Below are 26,009 nucleotides of genomic sequence, written 5' to 3'. Positions count from 1 at the left end.
AGCACTTCAAGTGCACATCAAAGCACCCCTTAAATGTGGTGAGGGTTTCTGCCTCTACCCTCCCAGATCTCTGCGCTCCTCCAATTCTGCCCTCTTGAGCATCCCAGATTTCCATCACCCCACCATCAGTGGCCATGCCTTCTGTTTCCTGGGCCCGAGCTCTGGAACACCCTGCCTAAACCTCTCCGTCTCTCTACCTCTCTCCTCTCCTTTAAGACTGCTTATCCCAGATGAGCAGAAATTTTCTCCAATGGCATATTGAGAAGATCGAAGCTATTGTTTTCAGTCCCCGCCACGAACTCTGTTCCCCAGCCACTGACTCCATCCCTCTCCCCAACTCCTGTCTGAGGCTGAACCAGACTGTTCACAAACTTGATGTCATATTTGACCCTGAAATGAGCTCCGGACCACATATCCGCAGCATAACTAAAACCCGCCTATTTCCACGTCTGTAACGTCGCCCGTCTCCGTCCCTGCCTCAGCACATCCGCTGCTGAAGCCCTCATCCATGTCTTTGTTACCTCCAGACTTAACTATTCCAATGCACTCCTGGCTGGCCTCCCACATTCTATCCTTCGTAAACTAGAGGTGATCCAAAACTTGGCTGGCCCATGTCCTAACTCGCACCGAGTCCCACTCACCGATCATCCCCTGTGCTCACTGCCCCGTGTCCTAACTCGCACCAAGTCCCGCTCACCCATCACCCCCTGTGCTCACTGCCCCGTGTCCTAACTCGCACCAAGTCCCACTCACCCATCACCCCCTGTGCTCACTGCCCCGTGTCCTAACTCGCACCAAGTCCCACTCACCGATCATCCCCTGTGCTCACTGCCCCGTGTCCTAACTCGCACCAAGTCCCGCTCACCCATCACCCCCTGTGCTCACTGCCCCGTGTCCTAACTCGCACCAAGTCCTACTCACCTATCACCCCCTGTGCTCACTGCCCCGTGTCCTAACTCGCACCAAGTCCCGCTCACCCATCACCCCCTGTGCTCACTGCCCCGTGTCCTAACTCGCACCAAGTCCCGCTCACCCATCACCCCCTGTGCTCACTGCCCCGTGTCCTAACTCGCACCGAGTCCTACTCACCTATCACCCCCTGTGCTCACTGCCCCGTGTCCTAACTCGCACCAAGTCCCACTCACCGATCATCCCCTGTGCTCACTGCCCCGTGTCCTAACTCGCACCAAGTCCCGCTCACCCATCACCCCCTGTGCTCACTGCCCCGTGTCCTAACTCGCACCAAGTCCCGCTCACCCATCACCCCCTGTGCTCACTGCCCCGTGTCTTAACTCGCACCAAGTCCCGCTCACCCACCACCCCCTGTGCTCACTGACCTACATTGGCTCCCTGTTAAGCAACGCCTTGATTTCAAAATTCTCATCCTTGTTCTCAAATCCCTCCGTGACCCTCGTCCCTCCCTATCTCTGTAATCTCCTCCAGCCCCACAACCGCCCGAGATGTCTGCGTTTCTCTAATTCTGCCCTCCTGAGCATCCCTGATTATAATCGCTCCACCATCGGTGGCCGTGCCTTCAGCTGCCTGGGCCCCAAGCTCTGGAACTCCCTCCCTAAACCTCTCCGCCTCTCTCTCCTCCTTCAAGACGCTCCTTAAAACCTACCTCTGTGACCCTTTGGTCAGCTGCCCTAATTTCTCCTTATGCGGCTCGATATCAAATGTTTAATCTCACAATCCTCCTGTGAAGCCCCTTGGGATGTTTCACTATGTTAAAGGCGTTATATAAATACACGTTGTTCTGTTGTTAAAACCTCCCTCTTTGACCAAGCTTTTGGTCACCTGCCCTAATATCTCTTTATGTGGCTCGGTGTCAGAATTTGTCTGATAATCGCTCCCTGTGAAGTGCCGTGGGGCTTTTTACAGTTTTAAAGGCGCGATAGTTGTTGTTCCTGGCAGTGTGACTCCTGATGTAAAGAACACCCTGAACTTCCTCTTAAGTGCAAACTCTCGTTATTTTTAACCTCCTAAGATGTGAAAGGATTGCAAATCCTGTTGTCGGTCAGTGATGTCGACACTGAGAAGATCTGCATCCTGTTGGTTCTGGCTCAGTGTGGCCACTTGACCACCATCGATTGGTGCTTAAAACAGCACCCATCGGTCAGTCGGTCATAGGCGGTTCCTCGAAGCGAGGATGACTTGCTTCCACGCCAAAAAAAGGATGAGTTCACAGGTGTTTCAATGAAGGACCTGATATTCCAGATCCTGAACTACATCCTGAAGGGTGGAAGATGCCTGTGCGTGGATTTTTTTAACGTGGGGTGACCGTTGCACACCAGCCACCACACGGGGCTTGACAGAGCTAGGTCTTGGTCCAGTGGCGAGGGTTAACCAGGACAACTGGAGACCAGCTCTGCTGCACGGACCTAGTGCGCACACATATCGCAGTGTGGGCTGGGCCCGTGCTGCCCCTGGGTCCCCGAACTCACGCCTCCCCTGTGCATCCGATCACATCCCCCCCCCCCCCACCACAGTCTCTCGCCGCTCCTTCGCCCCGACCTCGATGCTCCTGCTGTATCTGCCCACGCTCCAATCACCGACCTGGACCTTGATGACGTCACTCTTTGCTGCCGTTGCCCCTCCTGCACCAGCTCGCGCTGCTCCTTTTATTGGCCCCCACCTGCCACTGGTGTTGTCACGCAGGTCGGGGGAGCCTCCACGCTGCACCAGTCTGCTGAAGATCAACGGTCTGAGCAGTTGCAGTCCCGTTGAGTGTGTGTGTGTGCAGACACCCGTGATGCTCAAGGGCTTGCTGTGGGTTATGCTTGCAGTGAGAATGTGGAGCTCATTACTGCGTGGTGTGGTCAAGGCCAATAGCAAAGATTAATTCACCGGGAACTCAGATAAGTACACGAGTGAGAGAGGATATTTTGACGGGGTTGATGGAGGGGTGGGAGGGGGCTGGTATGGAGCATAAACACCGGCACGGAGCTGTGGGGCCCAATGGGCTGTTTCTGTGCTGTGAAATTTGATGTAGTTGCTACTGGAGATAATAATCTGGATGCAATCATCGTGTCGGAGGGAAACAAAAACATAAACAATTACACAAATTTAAAAAACAAGAAAAAATTTAAACCGAAGGCTTCTCGAATTCATGACGATAGATTTTTGGACTCTCGGGGAATCGAGGGATATGGGGATCGGACGGGAAAGTGGAGTTGAGGTCAATGATCAGCCATGATCTTACTGAATGGCGGAGCAGGCTCGAGGGGCCGAATGGCCGACTCCTGCTCCTATTTCTTATGCTCTTGTGTCTCATGCCTCATTTTCCAAGCGCGCGCTCTCCCTCTCTCAACGCCCAACCACACTAACGGAAATGCAAATGAACCGATCACCCATTTGATCTGAAGCTTTGTGTTATTATGCAATTGTTGTGTATGGAGAACTGAACACTGTGAGCTCAAAGTAAAGCGTGACCGTAGTCTTTTATTGCAGGTCTCCAGAGTGCCTCTCTAACCTGTGAAGCCTTCTTAAATACCTGTGCTCCCAAGGAATTATGGGATCCCTTGGGACTCCAGGGGATGAGCCCTCTAGTGGCTGTACATAGTAAATATGTCCACATATATAACAACACTCCCCCCACAAAGTCAATAGTGTGACTATTTACAATGTGAGTCGATCTGGGGCCCTTCTTGCCCTGGTTGATCGTCTCGGTGTGAAAGCTGGTGTTGTTGAATCATTTGTTGGGCCCTCGCTGGGCTGCTGTGCAGCTGGCCTTGCTGGGCTGCCTGGTGTGTTGGGTCCTGCAGGGCTGCTGTGGATGATGGGTTCTGCTTCGTGGTCAACCGTGGTGTCGGTTGCCACTGGTGTGTGTGTTGAAGGATCAAAAAAGGTCGGGTCCAAGGTGGGTTGCTCAGAGTAGTCCGTGAATCTGAGTTTGATTTGGTCCAAGTGTTTCCGGTGAATGAGGCCATTTGAAAGTTTGACCCGAAACACCCTGCTCCCCTCTTTGGCCACGACAGTGCCGGGAAGCCACTTGGGACCTTGTCCATAATTTAGTACAAATACAGGATCATTGATTTCAATCACGCGTGACACATTTGCGCTATCATGGTATGCACTTTGTTGAAGCCGCCTGCTCTCTACCTGATCATGTAGATCAGGGTGAACTAACAAGAGCCTTGTCTTAAGTGCTCTTTTCATGAGCAGTTCAGCAGGTGGGATCCCAGTGAGTGAGTGGGGTCTCATGCGGTAGCTAAGCAGGACTCGGGATAGGCGAGTCTGCAGTGAGTCTTCAGTTACCCTTTTCAAGCCTTGCTCGATGGTTTGCACTGCTCTTTCTGCCTGACCAGTGGACGCTGGTTTAAACAGATGTGACATGTTTGATCCCGTTACGGGTCATGAATTCTTTGAACTCAGCACTGGTAAAACATGGCCCTTTGTCGCTCACCAGGACATTGGGTAAGCCGTGTGTGGCAAACATGGCCCGCAGGCTTTCACTGGTGGCAGCGGACGTGCTAGCCAACATTATCTCACATTCAATTCACCTGGAGTACGCGTCTACAACCACAAGGAACATTTTACCCAAGAACGGGCCTGCATAGTCGATATGTACCCTAGACCACGGTTTGGAGGGCCAAGACCATAAACTTAGCGGCACCTCCCTGGGTACATTGCTTAACTGCGAGTATGTATTACATCTGTGCACGCAGGACTCTAAGTCCGCATCGATACCGGGCCACCACACGTGGGATCTGGCTATCGCTTTCATCATTACGATGTCTGGGTGGGTACTGCAGAGGTCATTGATGAAGGTCTCTCTGCCCTTCTTGGGGACCACTACTCAATTGCCCCACAGAAGGCAGTCTGCCTGTATAGACATTTCATCTTTGCGCCACTGGAACGGCTTTATCTCTTCCTGCATTTCCACTGGGACACTGGACCAGCTCCCGTGAAGCACACAGCTTTTGAAAGAGATAATTGTCCAGGTTTTGATCTGCCGGGCAGTGACAGGTGGCTCACTCTCAAATGCTTCCATAACCATGGCTAGATCTGCGGGCTGCGCCATTTCCAGCCCCATGAGAGCATCGGCGCAGTTTTCTGTGCCTGGCCTGTGGCAGATGGCATAGTTGTATGCGGACAACGTGAGCGCCCATCTCTGGATGCGGGCCAATGCATTGGTATTTATCCCTTTACTCTCGGAAAACGGGGATATAAGTGGCTTATGGTCAGTTTCCAATTCGAATTTTAGCCCAAACAGATATTGATGCATTTTCTTTACCCCATAGACATACGCTAACGCTTCTTTTTCAATCATGCTGTGGGCTCTCTCGGCCTTAGACAGACTCCTGGATGCATAAGCAACCGTTGCAGTTTCCCAAAATCATTAGCTTGTTGCAATACACAACCGACACCATATGACGACGCATCACATGTTAGTACCAAACACTTACATGGGTCATGCAACACAAGCAATTTGTTTGATTATAACAATTTTCTCGCTTTTACAAAGGCATTTTCTTGGCTTTTGCCCCAAACCCATTTGCCCTCTTTTCATTGTAAGATATGTAATGGTTCTAGCAGTGTGCTGAGACCCGGTAAGAAGTTACCAAAGTAGTTCAAAAGTTCCATAAACGACCGCCGCTCCGTCACGTTCTGTGGCCTCGGTGCGTTCTCGATTGCCTCCGTCTTCGCGTTGGTGGGCCTGATGCTGTCCGCCGCAATCCTCCTTCCCAAGAACTCCACTTCAGGCGCCAGGAAAACGCACTTCGAGCGTTTTAACCTGAGCCCCACGCGGTTGAGTCAAATAAGAACCTCTTCCAGGTTCTGCAGATGCTCAACTGTGTTCCGACCTGTGACCAAGATGTCGTCCTGGAAGACCACGGTGTGCGGGACCGACTTCAGTAAACTTTCCATCTTTCTCTGGAATATCGCGCCGCTGATCGGATTCCAAACGGGCATCTGTTATAAACAAAAAGTCCTTTATGCGTGTTGATGCAGGTGAGGGCCTTCGATGATCCCTCCAGTTCCTGCGTCATGTAGGCTGAGGTCAAGTCCAGCTTTGTGAATGTCTTTCCTCCCGCCAGCGTTGCAAAGAGGTCGTTGGCCTTTGGTAGTGGGTATTGGTCCTGCAGGGAGAAACGATTGATAGTCACTTTTTGATCGCCACAGATTCTGACGGTGCCGTCTCCCTTGAGGACTGGGACGATAGGACTGGCCCACTCGCTGAACTCGATCAGTGAAATGATACCCTCTCTTTGCAGCCGGTCTAGCTCGACCTCTACCCTTTCTCTCATCGTGTACGGTACTGCTCTCGCCTTGTGATGGATGGGTCGAGCCCCCGGAATTAGGTGGATCTGCACTTTTACTCCTTGGAATTTCCCGATGCCTGGTTCGAACAGCAAAGGAAATTTGTTTAAGACCTGGGCACACGAACTGTCGCCAGCGGGCGATAGCGCTCGGACGTCGTTCCAGTTCCAGCGTATCTTTCCCAGCCAGCTCCTGCCGAGCAGCGTGGGACCATTGCCCTGTACCACCCAGAGTGGTAGCTTGTAGGAGACCTTTACAGTAGCGCTGCCGATTACAGGAATCAGTTCGTTCTTGTAAGTTCTTAGTTTTGTGCGAACTGGAGTTAAGACTGGCCTTGAGGCCTTGTTGCACCACAACCTTTCGAAAGTCTTTTTGCCCATGATGGACTGGCTCACACCCGTGTCCAGCTCCATTGACACCGTGAGTCCATTTAGTTCAACATTCAGCATTATCGGGGAACAATTCATGGTGAATGTGTGCACCCCATGTACACCTCTATGTGAGGCTCTGGTTTGCAGTGATCCTCCGTGGATCTGTCCTCCTCTGCAACGTGGTGGTTTGCAGGTTTAACAGGCTTTGCAGCTCGCCTGCGCATTCATTGGGAGGTGTTCCATTGTTCCACAACTCTTGCAAACGTATCCTTTGAATCGGCATGTATGGAAACGATGATCACCCCCGCAACACCAACAAGGTGTTAATGGCCTTACATTCATCACCCTTGATGGTGGAATCTGAGTCATCTGCGGACTTGCAGCTGCAGGTATGTGTGACCTGCCCTGTACATTACGATTCGAAAACAACATCACATTGTTCACAGTACTTGTAACAGCACTTGTGTGCTGAGAGATTTGCTTCGTATTGTCACTGCTGGCAATGAACGCCTGGGCTATCGCTATGGCCTTACTCAAGGTTGGGGTCTCTACAGTCAAAAGTTTGTGAAGTATGGTTTCGTGGCCAATGCCAAGTACGAAAAAGTCTTTAAGTGCTCCAAATGTCCTTCAAATTCGCAATGTCCTGCTTGGTGACATAACTCACCACTTCCTGGCCTTCAGACCGTTTGTAGGTGTAGAACCGGTACCTCCCCATCAGAACGCTTTCCTTCGGGTTCAAATGCTCTCGGACCAGTGTGCACAAATCGTCGTACGATTTCTCCGTGAGTTTCGCTGGAGTGAGCAGATTCTTCATGAGGTCATACGTTGGTGCCCCACAGACGGTGAGGAGGATCACCCTTCGTTTGGCAGCGCTCTCTTCCCCATCTAGCTCGTTGGCCACGAAGTATTGGTCCAGTCGCTCCACAAAAGTTTCCCAATCATCTCCCTCCGAGAATTTCTCCAGGATGCCCACTGTTCTCTGCATCTTTTGGTTCGCTATCTGTATCTCGTCACCAGTTGTAATGTATGGAGAAAGAGTCAGACTGAACACTGTGAGCTCAAAGTAAATTGTGACCGTAGTCTTTTATTGCAAGTCTCCAGAGTGTCTCTCCAACCTATGAAGCCTCCTTAAATACCTGTGCTCCCAAGGGATTATGGGATCCCTTGGGACTCCAGGGGATGAGCCCTCTGGTGGCTGCACAGTGTAAATACATCCACATATACAACAGCAATAAAGGTACAAACTGAGTATTATTTAACTGAACAAGGGACAACCTTGTTCTGCTTTATTACGGCCCAAAGTGCCTGACTCATAAAATGGCTGGCCTTTTACACCAGAGCAGCACCATGTGCGTGCTGCTCAGTGGCCTCCCACAATAACACCATCTGGTGGCTACAAACAGCATGTACATACATGACAGTTTGGGACTTATCTGGCTCGAGAATCACAGACCACCGCGTTAGCTTCACGCCGAACAAGTGACTTACATTTCTATAGCGCCTTTCACGACCACTGGATATCTCAAAGCGCTTTACAGCCAATGTAAAGTTGGAGCGTAGTCACTGTTGTAATGTGGGAAACGTGGCAGCCAATTTGCGCACAGCAAGCTCCCACACACAGCAATGTGATAATGACCCAGATAATCTGTTTTTTGTGATGTTGGTGCAGGGTTAAATATTGGCTCCAGGACACTGGGGAGAACTCCCCTGCTCTTCTTCAAAATAGTGTCGTGGGATCTTTTACGTCCACCTCAGAGGACAGACAGGGCCTCGGTTTAACGTCTCATCCAAAAGACAGCACCTCCGACAACGCGGCGCTCCCTCAGTACTGCCCCTCCGACAGTGCGGCGCTCCCTCAGTACTGCCCCTCCGACAGTGCGGCGCTCCCTCAGTACGGCCCCTCCGACAGTGCGGCGCTCCTTCAGTACTGCCCCTCCGACAGTGCGGCGCTCCCTCAGTACTGCCCCTCCGACAGTGCGGCGCTCCCTCAGTACTGCCCCTCCGACAGTGCGGCGCTCCCTCAGAACTGACCCTCCGACAGTGCGGCGCTCCCTCAGTACTGCCCCTCCGACAGTGCGGCGCTCCCTCAGTACTGCCCCTCCGACAGTGCGGCGCTCCCTCAGTACTGCCCCTCCGACAGTGCGGCGCTCCCTCAGTACTGCCCCTCCGACAGTGCGGCGCTCCCTCAGTACTGCCCCTCCGACAGTGCGGCGCTCCCTCAGTAACGCCCCTCCGACAGTGCGGCGCTCCCTCAGTACTGGCCCCTCCGACAGTGCGGCTCTCCCTCAGTACTGCCCCTCCGACAGTGCGGCGCTCCCTCAGTACTGCCCCTCCGACAGTGCGGCGCTCCCTCAGTACTGCCCCTCCGACAGTGCTGCACTCCCTCAGTACTGCCCCTCCGACAGTGCGGCGCTCCCTCAGTACTGCCCTCCGACAGTGCTGCACTCCCTCAGTACTGCCCCTCCGACAGTGCGGCGCTCCCTCAGTACTGCCCCTCCGACAGTGCGGCGCTCCCTCAGAACTGACCCTCCGACAGTGCGGCGCTCCCTCAGTACTGCCCCTCCGACAGTGCGGTGCTCCCTCAGTACTGCCCCTCCGACAGTGCGGTGCTCCCTCAGTACTGCCCCTCCGACAGTGCGGCGCTCCCTCAGTACTGCCCCTCCGACAGTGCGGCGCTCCCTCAGTACTGCCCCTCCGACAGTGCGGCGCTCCCTCAGTAACGCCCCTCCGACAGTGCGGCGCTCCCTCAGTACTGGCCCCTCCGACAGTGCGGTGCTCCCTCAGTATGGCCCCTCCGACAGTGCGGCGCTCCCTCAGTACTGCCCCTCCGACAGTGCGGCGCTCCCTCAGTACTGCCCCTCCGACAGTGCGGCGATCCCTCAGTACTGCCCCTCCGACAGTGCTGCACTCCCTCAGTACTGCCCCTCCGACAGTGCGGCGCTCCCTCAGTACTGCCCTCCGACAGTGCTGCACTCCCTCAGTACTGCCCCTCCGACAGTGCGGCGCTCCCTCAGTACTGCCCCTCCGACAGTGCGGCGCTCCCTCAGCACTGCACTGGGAGTGTCAGCTGAAATTTATGTGCTCACGTCCCTGGAGTGGGACTTGAACCCACAACCTTCTGACTCAGAGGCGAGAGTGCTGCCCCCTGAGTGAGTACTTGGCGGGGGGGAGGGGTGCAGTGCTGAGGTAGTGCTGCACTGTCAGAGGTGCGTCGGAGTTGAGACGTTAAACCGAGGCCCCGTCTGCTCTCTCAGGTGGATGATAAAGATCCCACGGCACTATTTCAAAGAAGGGCAGGGGGTTTCTCCCCTGTGTCCTGGAGCCAATATTAATCCCTCAACCAACATCACAAGAGGAAACCAGATGAACAGTCTGTGGCCCCTTGTTCTGGATTACCCCACCATTTGTTGCTCTCTTTCTCGCTACCCTCTCAAATCCTCAATCAGATAAGCCCTCAAACTTCGAAACACAGAGCCACCTGTACACAAATATTTCCTCATATTCAGCCACACATACCCATCTTCTCACTGTGTCCCCCTCCCTCTCCATAAATACATCTAATCCTCTCTGTCTCTCCCCCTCTTTGTCTCTCCCCCTCTCCTCTCCCCCTCTCTGTCTCTCCCCCTCTCTCTTTCTCTTTCTCTTTCTCTTTCGCTTTCTCTCTCTCTCCTCTCCCTCTGTGTCCCTCGCGCTCTCTCTCTGTCTCTCGCGCTCTCTCTCTGTCTCTCGCGCTCTCTCTCTGTCTCTCGCGCTCTCTCTCTGTCTCTCGCGCTCTCTCTCTGTCTCTCGCGCTCTCGCTCTGTCTCTCGCGCTCTCGCTCTGTCTCTCGCGCTCTCTCGCTCTGTCTCTCGCGCGCTCTCTCTTGCGCGCTCTCTCTGTATCCCTCTCTGTCTCCCTCTCCCCCCCCCTCTCTCTCTCTGTGTCTCAGTCTCGCGCTCCCTCTCTGTCTCGCGCTCCCTCTCGCTCTCGTTCTCTCTCTTTTCCTCTCTGTGTGTGTCTCTCTCGCTCTCTCTCTCTCTCTCTCTGCTCTCTGCTCTCGCTCTCTCATTGCCTACTCATTTATTCAGCAACTTTGCGGCAGAAAATGTTCCACCCAACTTGCCCATTGTTCTCCCACCCCAGCCTTGGTCCAAAACGTGATACTCGCTAGGCAACCAGACCAGAACTGGCTGATTGCCCGGCCCTTGCCTCTCCTGACATCGTCATCCATCATCATCAGAGGCAGTCCCTCGAGATCGAGGAAGACTTGCTTCCACTCTTAAAAGTGAGTTCTCAGGTGACTGAACAGTCCAATACGGGAATTACAGTCTCTGTCACAGGTGGGACAGACAGTGGTTGAAGGAAAGGGTGGGTGGGGAGTCTGGTTTGCCGCACGCTCCTTCCGCTGCCTGCGCTTGCTTTCTGCATGCTCTCGGCGACGAGACTCGAGGTGCTCAGCGCCCTCCCGGATGCACTTCCTCCACTTAGGGTGGTCTTTGGCCAGGGACTCCCAGGTGTTGGTGGGGATGTTGCACTTTATCAGGGAGGCTTTGAGGGTGTCCTTGTAACGTTTCCTCTGCCCACCTGGGGCTCGCTTGCCGTGTAGGAGTTCCGAGTAGAGCGCTTGCTTTGGGAGTCTCGTGTCAGGCATGCGGGCAATGTGGCCCCGCCCAGCGGAGCTGGTCGAGTGTGGTCAGTGCTTCGATGCTGGGGATGTTGGGCCTGGTCGAGGACGCTAATGTTGGTGCGTCTGTCCTCCCAGGGGATTTGTACCCAACACTCCATGGGTGGGCAACCTTCGGAGCAGTTCGTCGGGTTGAAGAATGCCTTTAAGTTGAGCCTTAATTGTGGTCTCTCCGTGTCAGCTGTGGCTCAGTGGGCAGTACTCTCGCTCCTGAGGAGGTTGCGGGTTCGAGTCCCACTCCAGGGACTTGAGCACAAAAATCCAGGCTGACACTCCGTGCAGTACTGAGGGAGCGGCGCACTGTCGGAGCGACAGTACTGAGGGAGCGCCGCACTGTCGGAGGGGCAGTACTGAGGGAGCGGCGCACTGTCGGAGGGGCAGTACTGAGAGAGCGTCGCACTGTCGGAGGGGCAGTACTGAGGGAGCGCCGCACTGTCGGAGGGACAGTACTGAGGGAGCGGCGCACTGTTGGAGGGGCAGTACTGTCGGAGGGGCAGTACTGAGGGAGCGCCGTACTGTCGGAGGGACAGTACTGAGGGAGCGGCGCACTGTTGGAGGGGCAGTACTGTCGGAGGGGCAGTACTGAGGGAGCGCTGCACTGTCGGAGGGACAGTACTGAGGGAGCGGCGCACTGTTGGAGGGGCAGTACTGAGGGAGTGCCGCACTGTCGGAGGGGCAGTACTGAGGGAGCGCCGCACTGTCGGAGGGGCAGTACTGAGGGAGCGTCGCATTGTCGGAGGGTCAGTACTGAGGGAGCGGCGCACTGTCGGAGGGGCAGTACTGAGGGAGCGCCGCACTGTCGGAGGGACAGTACTGAGGGAGCGCCGCACTGTCGGAGGGACAGTACTGAGGGAGCGCCGCACTGTTGGAGGTGCCGTCTTTCGAAGGAGATGTTAAACCGAGGCCCCGTCTGCTCTCTCAGGTGGACGTAAAATTTCCCATGACACTATTTCGAAGAAGAGCAGGGGAGTTCTCCCCGGTGTTCTGAGGCCAATAATTATCCCTCAACGAACATAACAAAAAAACAGACTATCTGGGTCATTATCACATTGCTGTTGTGGGAGCTTGCAGTGCACAAGTTCGCTGCCGTGTTTCCCACATTACAACAGTGACTGCACTTCAGAAGTACTTCATTGGTTGTAAGTCCGGTGGCCGTGAAAGGCGCTATATAAATGCCAGTCTTTCTTTTGTTTTTTCCCTGAGCGGGACAGAATGGGAGTCTTGTGTTTCCCACACCACTCGGGGAATGTCCTGGGGTCTCCAGGAATGAAAGATTAAACTCCCGGACGCTGCTGGGACGAAAGATCAGGGAGAAAAATCAGAGGAGAATTTAAAAAACAAAAAATATTTCATCCCATTTTCATAGAATAAGAGCATAAGAGTTAGGAGCAGGAGTCGGCCATTCGGCCCCTCGAGCCTGCTCCGCCATTCAATGAGATCACGGCTGATCTTCGACCTCAACTCCACTTTCCCGCCCGATCCCCATATCCCTTGAGTCCAACAACAACAATAACATATTTATCTAGCGCCTTTAACGTAGTGCAACGTCCCAAGGTGCTTCACAGGAGTGTTATGAGATTAAAAATTTGACACCGAGCCGCATAAGTAGAAATTATCGCAGGTGATCAAAAGCCTGGTCAAAGAGGTAGGTTTTAAGGAGCATCGTGAAGGAGTAAAGAGAGAGGTAGAGAGGCGGAGAGGTTTAGGGAGGGAGTTCCCCAGCTTGGGGCCCAGGCAAGAGAAGGCACGGCCACCGATGGTTGAACGATGGAAATCAGGGATGCTCAAATCTATCGATCTCAGCCTTGAATATACTCAATGACTCAGCATTACAGCAGTGAATACACTTCCAAAGAAAGTTCTTCATTGGCTGTAAAGTGCTTTGGGACGTCCTGTGGTCGTGAAAGGCGCTATATAAATGCAAGACTTCCTGCTTTCTGAAAAGGGACAGCAGTTGATGTCAGAGTGCTTGGGTGGACAACCCCTTCTGGCTCAGTGTTTGCTGTTGTGATTTAGTTTCAGTTCGAGCCTGCTCTGCCTTTCATTGAGGTAGATTTTGCCCAAAAATTGCTCCGTTTTTTTTGGAGCAACTTGATTTTTCTGGAGTATCTTAAAAATCCCCATTTTGCACATTCAATTTGCGCCAGTGTAAGTGAGTTAGTTAGGATTTTTTTCGTTTAGTTTAGTTTTTCTCAAAAGGGGGCGTTACCAGCCACCTATGCCAGTTTTGGCCACTTTGGCCTGCTAATAGTTACTCCAAATCTACGTAGGCCAGCATACATCAGTCGTTGAAAGTTGGCAAGCAGGTACAGCAGGTGGTGAAGAAGGCAAATGGCATGTTGGCCTTCATAGCAAGGGGATTTGAGTATCGGAGCAGAGAGGTCTTACTGCAGTTGTACAGGGCCTTGGTGAGGCCTCACCTGGAATATTGTGTTCAGTTTTGGTCTCCTAATCTGAGGAAGGACGTTCTTGCTATTGAGGGAGTGCAGCGAAGGTTCACTAGACTGATTCCCGGAATGGCAGGACTGACATATGAGGAGAGACTGGATCAACTGGGCTTGTATCCACTGGAGTTTAGAAGAATGAGAGGGGATCTCATAGAAACATATAAAATTCTGATGGGATTGGACAGGTTAGATGCAGGAAGAATGTTCCCAATGTTGGGGAAGTCCAGAACCAGGGGACATAGTAAGGGGTAAGCCATTTAGGACCGAGCTGAGGAGAAACTTCTTCACTCAGAGTTGTTAACCTGTGGAATTCTCTGCCGCAGAGAGCTGTTGAGGCCAGTTCGTTGGATACATTCAAGAGGGAGTTAGATGTGGCCCTTATGGCTAAAGGGATCAAGGGGTATGGAGAGAAAGCAGGGAAGGGGTACTGAGATGATGATCAGCCATGATCATATTGAATGGCGGTGCGGGCTCGAAGGGACGAATGGCCTGCTCCTGCACCTATTTTCTATGTTTCTATGTATGTGGCCACTTCAGAAAACCCTTGCGGAGAGTTAAGAAATCAGCTAGGTACATCGGAGGCCAGCAGAACGTAATGACTTGACTAAAGAATGTGAATAGGATCAAACAGCTGTACAGGACATCACATGACAAACTTTGTAAAGTTAATTTACTATACAACAGAAGTATTCATGGAAGCTTAAACTACAAAAATAAGAGAAGTAAAAGCTAGTTGAATTAAATTGCCCTAATCTCACAACTAATTTAAACAACTATTTGTTTGCAATGATTATACTGGGCCAAAATTGAGCCCATATGATCTAAATAAAGTCTACTTCAATAAATAAGATATTCTCTCTGTGTTCCTCCGTCACTTATGTTCTTCTTTCACAATAGCACCAGATGAATAGGCTTGACAAATGGTCACCACTATTCACAAGAGACAAAACATATTTACATAATTTTTTCAAAATATCCAGGAAAATGACAAGTCATTAAGAAAGTTCAAAAATAGCTAAGGCGCATAAAATTTCAAACCTGAGGCCTATCGCACCGGGAGACCACTCGGCCAGGGATAGGGGCGGGCATCGGGTCCCACACACACAGCGGCTGCAGCACGCACACAGAGAGGCTGGGGGTGAGGAGCTACTGCGCATGCGCGAACACTCCACTGCGCATGTGCAGACATCCCGGCACTGTTTTCAGCGCAGGACGCTGGCTCCGCCCCCGACTTGACTGGCCACGCTGCGCGAAGACCAAAATGGGGAGCGATTTTTTTTTTTTTTTTTTTCGGCGCACTTATCAACGGAAAAACGTGGCGCATCTCCGGTAAGTGCGCGGAAAAAAGGGGTGGGCCAAATTTGAGCCCAATAAGAGCACGGCTGATCTTCGACCTCAACTCCACTTTCCCGCCTGATCTCCATATCCCTCGATTCCCCTCGAGTCCAAAAATCTATCGATCTCAGCCTTGAATATACTCAACGATTGAGCCTCCACAGCCCTCTGGGGCAGAGAATTCCAAAGATTCACCACCCTCTGAGTGAAGAAATTCCTCCTCATCTCGCTCTTAAATGGCCGACCCCTTATCCTGAGACTGTGACCCCTGATTCTAGACTCTCCAGCCCGGGGAAATGCCTTAATCGTGTCCAGCCCACACTGTGCGATATGTGTGCAGCACTGGGTCCGTGCAGCAGAGCAGGTCTCCAGTCGTCCGGGTTAACCCTTGCCACTGGACCAAGACCTAGCTCTGTCAAGCCCGTGTGGTGGCTGGTGTGCAACGGTCACCCCACGTTAAAAAAATCCACGCACAGGCATCTTCCACCCTTCAGGATGTAGTTCGGGATCCGGAATATTAGGTCCTTCATTGAAACACCTGTGAACTCAACACTTTTTGGCGTGGAAGCAAGTCATCCTCGATACGAGGAAATGCCTATGATGATTAGTTTCAGTTGAGTGGCTGAGTGAATCATGCAACACGCAAATATTGTCCAGCTCGCAGATTTTATCTGTGGAGCAAAATGATTTATTTGCGAGATGGCTCCCATGAGGGGAATTACTAACCGCTCTTTGGGCTAGGTGCCAGATAAGTATAATTCCTGAGAGGGCTGTGGGTTTTGTGTGTGTGTGTGTGGGAATTGTTCAGTCATCGTCACACGACGTCTGCTGAGTTCCAACTACTGGTGGAATCCACTCAGCACGTGTCGACCAGCATGTCCCGAGCTCAAAGGAACAGTATGGCCACTCAACCCCTCGAATCCTGCTCGCCCTGTGCCCGCTGACCCCCATAGGGTCCCGGTCCAGTAACGCCTCGATTTTAAAATTTAGGAATAAATATTGACCCCAGGACACCGGGGATAACTCCCCTGTTCCTCTTCGAAATAGTGCCATGGGATCTTTTATGTCCACCTGACAGAGCAGCAGAGCCTCAGTTTAGCACCTCATCCAAAAGACGGACCTCCAACAGTGCGGCGTTCCCTCAGTACTGCCCCTCCGACAGTGCGGCGCTTCCTCAGTACTGCCCCTCCGACAGTGCGGCGCTCCCTCAGTACTGCCCCTCCGACAGTGCGGCGCTCCCTCAGTACTGCCCCTCCGACAGTGCGGCGCTCCCTCAGTACTGCCCCTCCGACAGTGCGGCGCTCCCTCAGTACTGCCCCTCCGACAGTGCGGCGCTCCCACAGTACTGCCCCTCCGACAGTGCGGCACTCCCTCAGTACTGCCCCTCCGACAGTGCAGCGTTCCCTCAATACTGCCCCTCTGACAGTGTAGCGCTCCCTCAGTACTGCCCCTCCGACAGTGCGGTGTTCGCTCAGTACTGCCTCTCCAACAGTGCGGTGTTCGCTCAGTACTGCCTCTCCAACAGTGCGGCATTCGCTCAGTACTGCCTCTCCTACATTGCGGCGTTCCCTCAGTACTGCCTCTCCGACAGTGCGGCGCTCCCTCAGTACTGCCTCTCCGACAGTGCGGCGTTCCCTCAGTACCGCCTCTCCGACAGTGCGGCGCTCCCTCAGTACCACCCCTCCGACAGTGCGGCGCTCCCTCAGTACCGCCCCTCCGACAGTGCGGCGCTCCCTCAGTACCGCCCCTCTGACAGTGCGGTGCTCCCTCAGTACCGCCCCTCCGACAATGCGGCGCTCCCTCAGTACCGCCCCTCCGACAGTGCGGCGCTCCCTCAGTACCGCCCCTCCGACAGTGCGGCGCTCCCTCAGTACCGCCCCTCCGACAGTGCGGCGCTCCCTCAGTACCGCCCCTCCGACAGTGCGGCGCTCCCTCAGTACCGCCCCTCCGACAGTGCGGCGCTCCCTCAGTACCGCCCCTCCGACAGTGCGGCGCTCCCTCAGTACCGCCCCTCCGACAGTGCGGCGCTCCCTCAGTACCGCCCCTCCGACAGTGCGGCGCTCCCTCAGTACCGCCCCTCCGACAGTGCGGCGCTCCCTCAGTACCGCCCCTCCGACAGTGCGGCGCTCCCTCAGTACCGCCCCTCCGACAGTGCGGCGCTCCTTCAGCTGTGGGAGCGTCAGCCGAGATTTTTGTGCTGAAGTCTCTGGTTTACAGGGGCTGTGGACAGAGATTAGACGGGTGTAGGTAGTCCAGGGTAGGGAGGATCAGTTTGTGTTCCATTCAGGAGGCGGTGAGGAGAGAGTGACAGAGAAGCCAAAGTCAAACGAGCAGAAATGGGAATTAGTTTTGGGGATATTATTTTTGAGTATTTGTCATTTGCGGTAATCTCATAAATTTTCTCTGGCGTGTCTGTGCTTCTCAATAAGGGGAAGGAACGAGAGAGTGAATTTCCTGTTTACATGGACCCTCCCTTTCAGTATTGGTGACTTTAAATAGAACACTTTTGCAGCTCACAGCTTAGCTTTTTAATCTCGTGAGTAGTTCCAGGCCGCCACAGACTCTTGGGATTTCTTTCTGAGACCTTGGTGCCGCAGGTAAGCTCAGCATTTATTGCCCATCCCGAATTGGTCTTGAGAAGGTGGTGAGGCGCTTTGAACCGCTGCTTAATGGTTTGCTACATAAGAACATAAGAAATAGGAGCAGGGGTCGGCCATACGGCCCCTCGAGCCTGCTCCGCCATTTAATACAATCATGGCTGATCCGATCATGGACTCAGCTCCACTTCCCTGCTCGCTCCCCGTAACCCCTTATTCCCTTATCGTTTAAGAAACTGTCTATCTCTGAAATTTATTCAATGTCCCGGCTTCCACAGCTCTCTGAGGCAGCGAATTCCACAGATTTACAACCCTCTGAGAGAAGAAATTCCTCCTCATCTCAGTTTTAAATGGGCGGTCCCCTTATTCTAAGATTATAAGAACATAAGAACATAAGAATTAGGAACAGGAGTAGGCCATCTAGCCCCTTGAGCCTGCTCCGCCACTCAACAAGATCATGGCTGATCTAGCCGTGGACTCAGCTCCAATTACCCGCCCGCTCCCCGTAACCCTTAATTTCCTTATTGGTTAAAAATCTATCGATCTGTGACTTGAATACATTCAATGAGCTAGCCTCAACTGCTTCCTTGGGCAGAGAATTCCACAGATTCACAACCCTCTGGGAGAAGAAATTCCTTCTCAACTCGGTTTTAAATTGGCTCCCCCATATTTTGAGGCTGTGCCCCCTAGTTCTAGTCTCCCCGACCAGTGGAAACAACCTCTCCACCTCTATCTTGTCTATCCCTTTCATTATTTTAAATGTTTCTATAAGATCACCCCTCATCCTTCTGAACTCCAACGAGTAAAGACCCAGTCTACTCAATCTATCATCATAAGGTAACCCCCTCATCTCCGGAATCAGCCTAGTGAATCGTCTCTGTACCCCTTCCAAAGCTAGTATATCCTTCCTTAAGTAAGGTGACCAAAACTGCACGCAGTACTCCAGGTGCGGCCTCACCAATACCCTGTACAGTTGCAGCAGGACCTCCCTGCTTTTGTACTCCATCCCTCTCGCAATGAAGGCCAACATTCCATTCGCCTTCCTGATTACCTGCTGCACCTGCAAACTAACTTTTTGGGATTCATGCACAAGGACCCCCAGGTCCCTCTGCTCCTCAGCATGTTGTAATTTCTCCCCATTCAAATAATATTCCCTTTTACTGTTTTTTTTCCCAAGGTGGATGACTGCCATTGTATTCCATCTGCCAAACCTTAGCCCATTCGCTTAACCTATCTAAATCTCTTTGCAGCCTCTCTGTGTCCTCCACACAACCCGCTTTCCCACTAATCTTTGTGTCATCTGCAAATTTTGTTACACTACACTCCGTCCCCTCTTCCAGGTCACCTATGTATATTGTAAACAGTTGTGGTCCCAGCACCGATCCCTGTGGCACACCACTAACCACTGATTTCCAACCCGAAAAGGACCCATTTATCCCGACTCTCTGCTTTCTGTTCGCCAGCCAATTCTCTATCCATGCATTTCCTCTGACTCCGCGTACCTCTATCTTCTGCAGTAACCTTTTGTGTGGCACCTTATCGACTGTCTTTTGGAAATCTAAATGCACCACATCCATCGGTACACCTCTATCCACCATGCTCGTTATATCCTCAAAGAATTCCAGTAAATTAGTTAAACATGATTTCCCCTTCATGAATCCATGCTGCGTCTGCTTGATTGCACTATTCCTATCTAGATGTCCCGCTATTTCTTCCTTAATGATAGTTTCAAGCATTTTCCCCACTACAGATGTTAAACTAACCGGCCTATAGTTACCTGCCTTTTGTCTGCCCCCTTTTTTAAACAGAGGCGTTACATTAGCTGCTTTCCAATCCGCTGGTACCTCCCCAGAGTCCAGAGAATTTTGGTAGATTATAACGAATGCATCTGCTATAACTTCCGCCATCTCTTTTAATACCCTGGGATGCATTTCATCAGGACCAGGGGACTTGTCTACCTCGAGTCCCATTAGCCTGTCCAGCACTACCCCCTAGTGATAGTGATTGTCTCAAGGTCCTCCCTTCCCACATTCCTATGACCAGCAATTTTTGGCATGGTTTTTGTGTCTTCCACTGTGAAGACCGAAGCAAAATAATTGTTTAATGTCTCAGCCATTTCCACATTTCCCATTATTAAATCCCCCTTCTCATCTTCTAAGGGACCAACATTTACTTTAGTCACTCTTTTCCGTTTTATATATCGGTAAAAGCTTTTACTATCTGTTTTTATGTTTTGTGCAAGTTTACCTTCGTAATCTATCTTTCCTTTCTTTATTGCTTTTTTAGTCATTCTTTGCTGTTGTTTAAAATGTTCCCAATCTTCTAGTTTCCCACTAACCTTGGCCACCTTATACGCATTGGTCTTTGATTTGATACTCTCCTTTATTTCCTTGGTTATCCACGGCTGGTTATCCCTTCTCTTACCACCCTTCTTTTTCACTGGAATATATTTTTGTTGCGCACTATGAAAGAGCTCCTTAAAAGTCCTCCACTGTTCCTCAATTGTGCCACCGTTTAGTCTGTGTTTCGAGTCTACTTTAGCCAACTCTGCCCTCATCCCACTGTAGTCCCCTTTTTTTAAGCATAGTACGCTCGTTTCTGACACAACTTCCTCACCCTTAATCTGTATTACAAATTCAACCATACTGTGATCACTCATTCCGAGAGGATCTTTTACAAGGAGATCGTTTATTTTTCCTGTCTCATTACACAGGACCAAATCTAAGATAGCTTGATCCCTTGTAGGTTCTGTAACATACTGTTCTAAGAAACAATCCCGTACGCATTCTATGAATTCCTCCTCCAGGGTACCCCGTGCGATTTGAGTTGACCAATCGATATGTAGGTTAAAATTCCCCATGACGACTGACGTTTCTTTTTCACATGCCTCCATTATTCTTTTGATTATTGCCCGCCCCACCGTGAAGTTATTATTTGGGGGCCTATAAACTACGCCCACCAGTGACTTTTTCCCCTTACTATCTTTAATCTCCACCCACAATGATTCAACATTTTGTTCAACTTTATGTCCCCTCGTTCTAGTTCTAGTTCTAGTCTCCCCCATCAGTGGAAATATCCTCTCTGCATCCACCTTGTCAAGCCCCCTCATAATCTTATACGTTTCGATAAGATCACCTCTCATTCTTCTGAATTCCAATGAGTAGAGGCCCAACCTACTCAACCTTTCCTCATAAGTCAACCCCCTCATCCCCAGAATCAACCTGGTGAACCTTCTCTGAACTGCCTCCAAAGCAAGTATATCCTTTCGTAAATATGGAAACCAAAACTGCACGCAGTATTCCAGGTGTGGCCTCACCAATCCCCTGTATAACTGTAGCAAGACTGAAAAGTTTGCAAGGATCACCTCAGAGGGGCAGTTAAGAGTCAGCCACGTTGGGTGTGGGACTGGAGTCACGTGTAGGCCCAGACCGGGTAAGGACGGCAGGTTTCATTCCCTAAAGGGACATTAGTGAACCAGTTGGGACTTTACGACAATGCAATCGCTTCATGGTCAATCTGACTGAGACCAGCCTTTTATTTCCATCTTTAATTTAAATTCTCGATCCACCACGGTGGGATTTGAACTTGAGCTCTCTGGATAGTTAGTCCAGTGACATGCCCATAGAAACCTAGAAAATAGGAGCAGCAGTAGGCCATTCGGCCCTTCGAGCCTGCACCGCCATTCAATACGATCATGGCTGATCCTCTATCTCAACACCATATTCCCGCTTTCTCCCTATATCCCTTGATGCCTTTTGTGTCTAGAAATCTATCTATCTCCCTCTTAAATATATTCAGTGACTTGGCCTCCACAGCCTTCTGTGGTAGAGAATTCCACAGGTTCACCACCCTCTGAGTGAAAACATTTCTCCTCATCTCGGTCCTAAATTTTCTACCCCGTATCCTGAGACTGTGACCCCTTGTTCTAGACTTCCCAGCCAGGGGAAACATCCTCCCCGCATCCAGTCTGTCCAACCCAGTCAGAATTTTATACGTTTCAATCAGATCCCCTCTCATTCTTCTAAACTCAAGTTAATAAAGGTCTAGTCAACCCAATCTCTCCTCATACGACAGTCCTGCCATCCCAGGAATCAGTCTGGTGAACCTTCGCTGCACTCCCTCTATGGCAAGTATATTCTTTCTTGGGTAAGGAGACCAAAACTGCACACAATACTCCAGGTGTGGTCTCACCAAGGCCCTGTATAACTGTAGTAAGACATCCTTGCTCCTGTACTCAAATCCTCTTGCAATGAAGGCCAACATACCATTTGCCGTCCTAACTGCTCGCTGCACCTGCATGTTTGTTTTCAATGACTGGTGTACAAGGACACCCAGGTCCCTCAGTACAGCGACACTTCCCAAGCCATCACCATTTAAATAATACTTTGTCCTCATGTTTTTCCTACCAAAGTGGATAACTTCACATTTATTCACGTTATACTGCATCTGCCATGTGTTTTCCCACTCACCCAACCTATCTAAATCACCTTGCAGCGTCTTTGCATCCTCCTCACAACTCACAATCCCACCTAGTGTTGTGTCATCAACAAACTTGGATGTGTGCTGAGTACGAGAATGAACTAACTCAAGGCCCCAATGCGGACCCCCGAATGTGGGGTCAACTCCGCTGGGCGGGGCCACATTGTCCACATGCCCGACACCAGACTCCCAAAGCAAGTGCTCTACTCGGAACTCCTTCACAGCAAGCGAGCCCCAGGTGGGCAGAGGAAACATTACAAGGACACCCTCAAAGCCTCCCTGATAAAGTGCAACATCCCCACCGACATCTGGGAGTCCCTGGCCAAAGACCGCCCTAAGTGGAGGAAGTGCATCCGGGAGGGCGCTGAGCATCTCGAGTCTCGTCGCCGAGAGCATGCAGAAATCAAGCGCAGGCAGCGGAAGGAGCGTGCGGCAAACCAGTCCCACCCTCCCTTTCCTCCAACCACTGTCTGTCCCACCTGTGACAGAGACTGTAATTCCCGTATTGGACTGTTCAGTCACCTGAGAACTCACTTTTAGAGTGGAGCAAATCTTCCTCGATTCCGAGGGACTGCTTAAGAAGAAGACGACCTCATTTCAGTAATACAAGTGGGCTCCGAAATTGTGAGGGGGGGCCTCTCGTCAGGGAGGCTTCCAGCTCCGAACCCCACTCTCTTGGAAACAAACATTATGGCACAATGTAGAGGGAGCTTTACTCTATACCTAACCCCGTGCTGTACCGACCCTGGGAGTGTTTGATGGGACAGTGTAGAGGGAGCTTTACTCTGTATCTAACCCCGTGCTGTACCGACCCTGGGAGTGTTTGATGGGACAGTGTAGAGGGAGCTTTACTCTGTATCTAACCCCGTGCTGTACCGACCCTGGGAGTGTTTGATGGGACAGTGTAGAGGGAGCTTTACTCTGTATCTAACCCCGTGCTGTACCGACCCTGGGAGTGTTTGATGGGACAGTGTAGAGGGAGCTTTACTCTGTATCTAACCCGTGCTGTACCTGCCCTGGGAGTGTTTAATGGGACAGTGTAGAGGGAGCTTTACTCTGTATCTAACCCGTGCTGTACCTGCCCTGGGAGTGTTTAATGGGACAGTGTAGAGGGAGCTTTACTCTGTATCTAACCCCGTGCTGTACCGACCCTGGGAGTGTTTGATGGGACAGTGTAGAGGGAGCTTTACTCTGTATCTAACCCCGTGCTGTATCTGCCCTGGGAGTGTTTAATGGGACAGTGTAGAGGGAGCTTTACTCTGTATCTAACCCGTGCTGTACCTGCCCTGGGAGTGTTTAATGGGACAGTGTAGAGGGAGCTTTACTCTGTATCTAACCCGTGCTGTACCTGCCCTGGGAGTGTTTGATGGGACAGTGTAGAGGGAGCTTTACTCTGTATCTAACCCGTGCTCTACCTGCCCTGGGAGTGTGTGATGGGGACACCGGGTGCCTGAAATGGAATGTCTATTTACCTTGATAAGCACAAATTTCACAACAAAATGTAGCTGTTAAAACTCTCTGGACTGGTGCAGTAATTGTCGAGTTGCTGGTTGAATTGTTTCGATGTTTAACTTCACTTTATCCTTCTGCCTTTCAGTCCCACACAAAGACCGACCTTGGATGAATGTAGGACAGAACCCAAGAGCCCTCCCCCACTCGCACCACGGAACAAACTCTCATCACAGACACACAGTGTCGTTGATCTCCCATCAAAACATCTCTTTGACCAGCCGATCTATTGTAAGTCAGGCAGTTAATCCTTCTCTCTCTCTCAGTTGCGCGTGTCTATGTGTGAAAATCGAAGGGTTAATCCATATGTTGCAATTCCTGGTCCATCGACTTCCAACCTGGTCGTTAGATTTGTGTCAGCTGTGGCTCAGGGGGCAACACTCTCGCCTCTGAGTCAGAAGGTCATGGGTTTCAGTCCCACTGCAGGCTGACACTCCATTGCAGTACTGAGGGAGCGCCGCACTGTCGGAGGGGTAGTACTGAGGGAGTGCTGCACTGTCGGAGGGGCAGTACTGAGGGAGCGCCGCACTGTCGGAGGGGCAGTACTGAGGGAGTGCTGCACTGTCGGAGGGGCAGTACTGAGGGAGCGCCGCACTGTCGGAGGGGCAGTACTGAGGGAGTGCTGCACTGTCGGAGGGGCAGTACTGAGGGAGCGCCGCACTGTCGGAGGGACAGTACTGAGGGAGCGCCGCACTGTCGGAGGGGCAGTACTGAGGGAGTGCTGCACTGTCGGAGGGGCAGTACTGAGGGAGCGCCGCACTATCGGAGGGGCAGTACTGAGAGAGTGCCGCGCTGTCTCCAGGGGCAATACTGAGGGAGTGCCGCACTGTCGGAGGGGCAGTACTGAGGGAGTGCCGCACTATCGGAGGGGCAGTACTGAGGGAGCGCCGCACTGTCGGAGGAGCAGTACTGAGGGAGTGCCGCACTGTTGGAGGGGCAGTACTGAGGGAGTGCCGCACTGTCGGAGGGGCAGTACTGAGGGAGCGCCGCACTGTCGGAGGGGCAGTACTGAGGGAGCACCGCACTGTCGGAGGTGCTGTCTTTCGGGTGAGATGTTAACCTGAGGCACCGTCTGCTCTCTCAGGTGGATGTAAAAGATCCCATGGCACAATTTCAAAGAAGAGCAAGGGAGTTCTCCCCGGTGTCCTGGGGCCAATATTTATCCCTCAATCAACATCACTAAAACAGATTATCTGGTGATTATCACATTGCAGTTTGTGGGAGCTTGCTGTGCGCAAATTGGCTGCTGCGTTTCCTGTATTGTGGGGTTGGAGGATATGGGGAGAGGGTTGACTTTGTTCTCAGAAGGCTGTGGCGATGGTGAGCTACAGTATCTCTCCCATTTTCACCCCCCATCGAGTGGGCTGATATACAGTTTGTCCAAACTCTCTTTTGTACAGTGTAAGTTGCCGATTTTCAATTTACACAAAGAGGTGTTTATTTAGAAAGTGACTTCAGGCTATGGAATCACGTAAAAGTTCCCTCAGTCGGGATCATTGTCGAGAACTTCCCGTGTGGGAGGATACACAATCAGACGGAACAGGGAAGCTGTGTCGTATTGTTGTTATTGGAACAGTGAGCTCACTGTGTGTGCGTGCGTGTCTGTATGCACGTGCATTTATATAGCGCCTGTCACTACTGCAGGACGTCCCAAAACCGCTTTACAGCCAATGAAGTCACTGTGGTAATGTGGGAAACGAGCCAATTTGCGCACAGCAAGCTCCCTCACACAGCAGCGTGATAACAGCCAGATTATCTGCTTTATTTTAGTGATTTTGGTTGAGGGATAAATAATAAGCCCAGGACATCAGGGTGAACTCCCCTGCTTTTCTTCATAATACTGGTGTGGGATCTTTTATCTTAGAGGGCAGACACGGCCTTGGTTTGACGTCTCATCTGAAAGGCGACAGTGTGGCGCTCCCTCAGTACTGCCCCTCCGACAGTGCGGCGCTCCCTCAGTACTGCCCCTCCGACAGTGCGGCGCTCCCTCAGTACTGCCCCTCCGACAGTGCGGCGCTCCCTCAGTACCGCCCCTCCGACAGTGCGGCGCTCCCTCAGTACCGCCCCTCCGACAGTGCGGCGCTCCCTCAGTACTGCCCCTCCGACAGTGCGGCGCTCCCTCAGTACTGCCCCTCCGACAGTGCGGCACTCCCTCAGCACTGCCCCTCCGACAGTGCGGCGCTCCCTCAGCACTGCCCCTCCGACAGCGCGGCGCTCCCTCAGTACTGCCCCTCTGACAGTGCGGTGCTCCCTCAGTACTGCCCCTCCGACAGTGCGGCGCTCCCTCAGTACTGCCCCTCCGACAGTGCGGTGCTCCCTCAGTACTGCCCCTCCAACGCTGCGG

The 26,009-nt window shown here is 52.1% G+C and overlaps 1 protein-coding gene across 1 annotated transcript in view; it reads left to right on the top strand.

Moving 5' to 3' along the window:
* The window catches only part of LOC139274675 (arf-GAP with Rho-GAP domain, ANK repeat and PH domain-containing protein 1), a 253,972-nt gene that overhangs the window by 111,959 nt on the left and 116,004 nt on the right, over positions 1 to 26,009 (top strand). The window contains exon 4 of the mRNA XM_070891353.1: positions 23,754 to 23,896. Coding sequence (XP_070747454.1) covers positions 23,754 to 23,896 — 143 coding nt within the window. The remainder of the gene's footprint in view (positions 1 to 23,753; positions 23,897 to 26,009) is intronic.

This window comes from Pristiophorus japonicus, chromosome 10 (assembly GCF_044704955.1).
Source record: "Pristiophorus japonicus isolate sPriJap1 chromosome 10, sPriJap1.hap1, whole genome shotgun sequence".
In the NCBI taxonomy this organism is placed as follows: domain Eukaryota; kingdom Metazoa; phylum Chordata; class Chondrichthyes; family Pristiophoridae; genus Pristiophorus; species Pristiophorus japonicus.
This window is presented reverse-complemented; position numbering and strand designations above follow the sequence as displayed.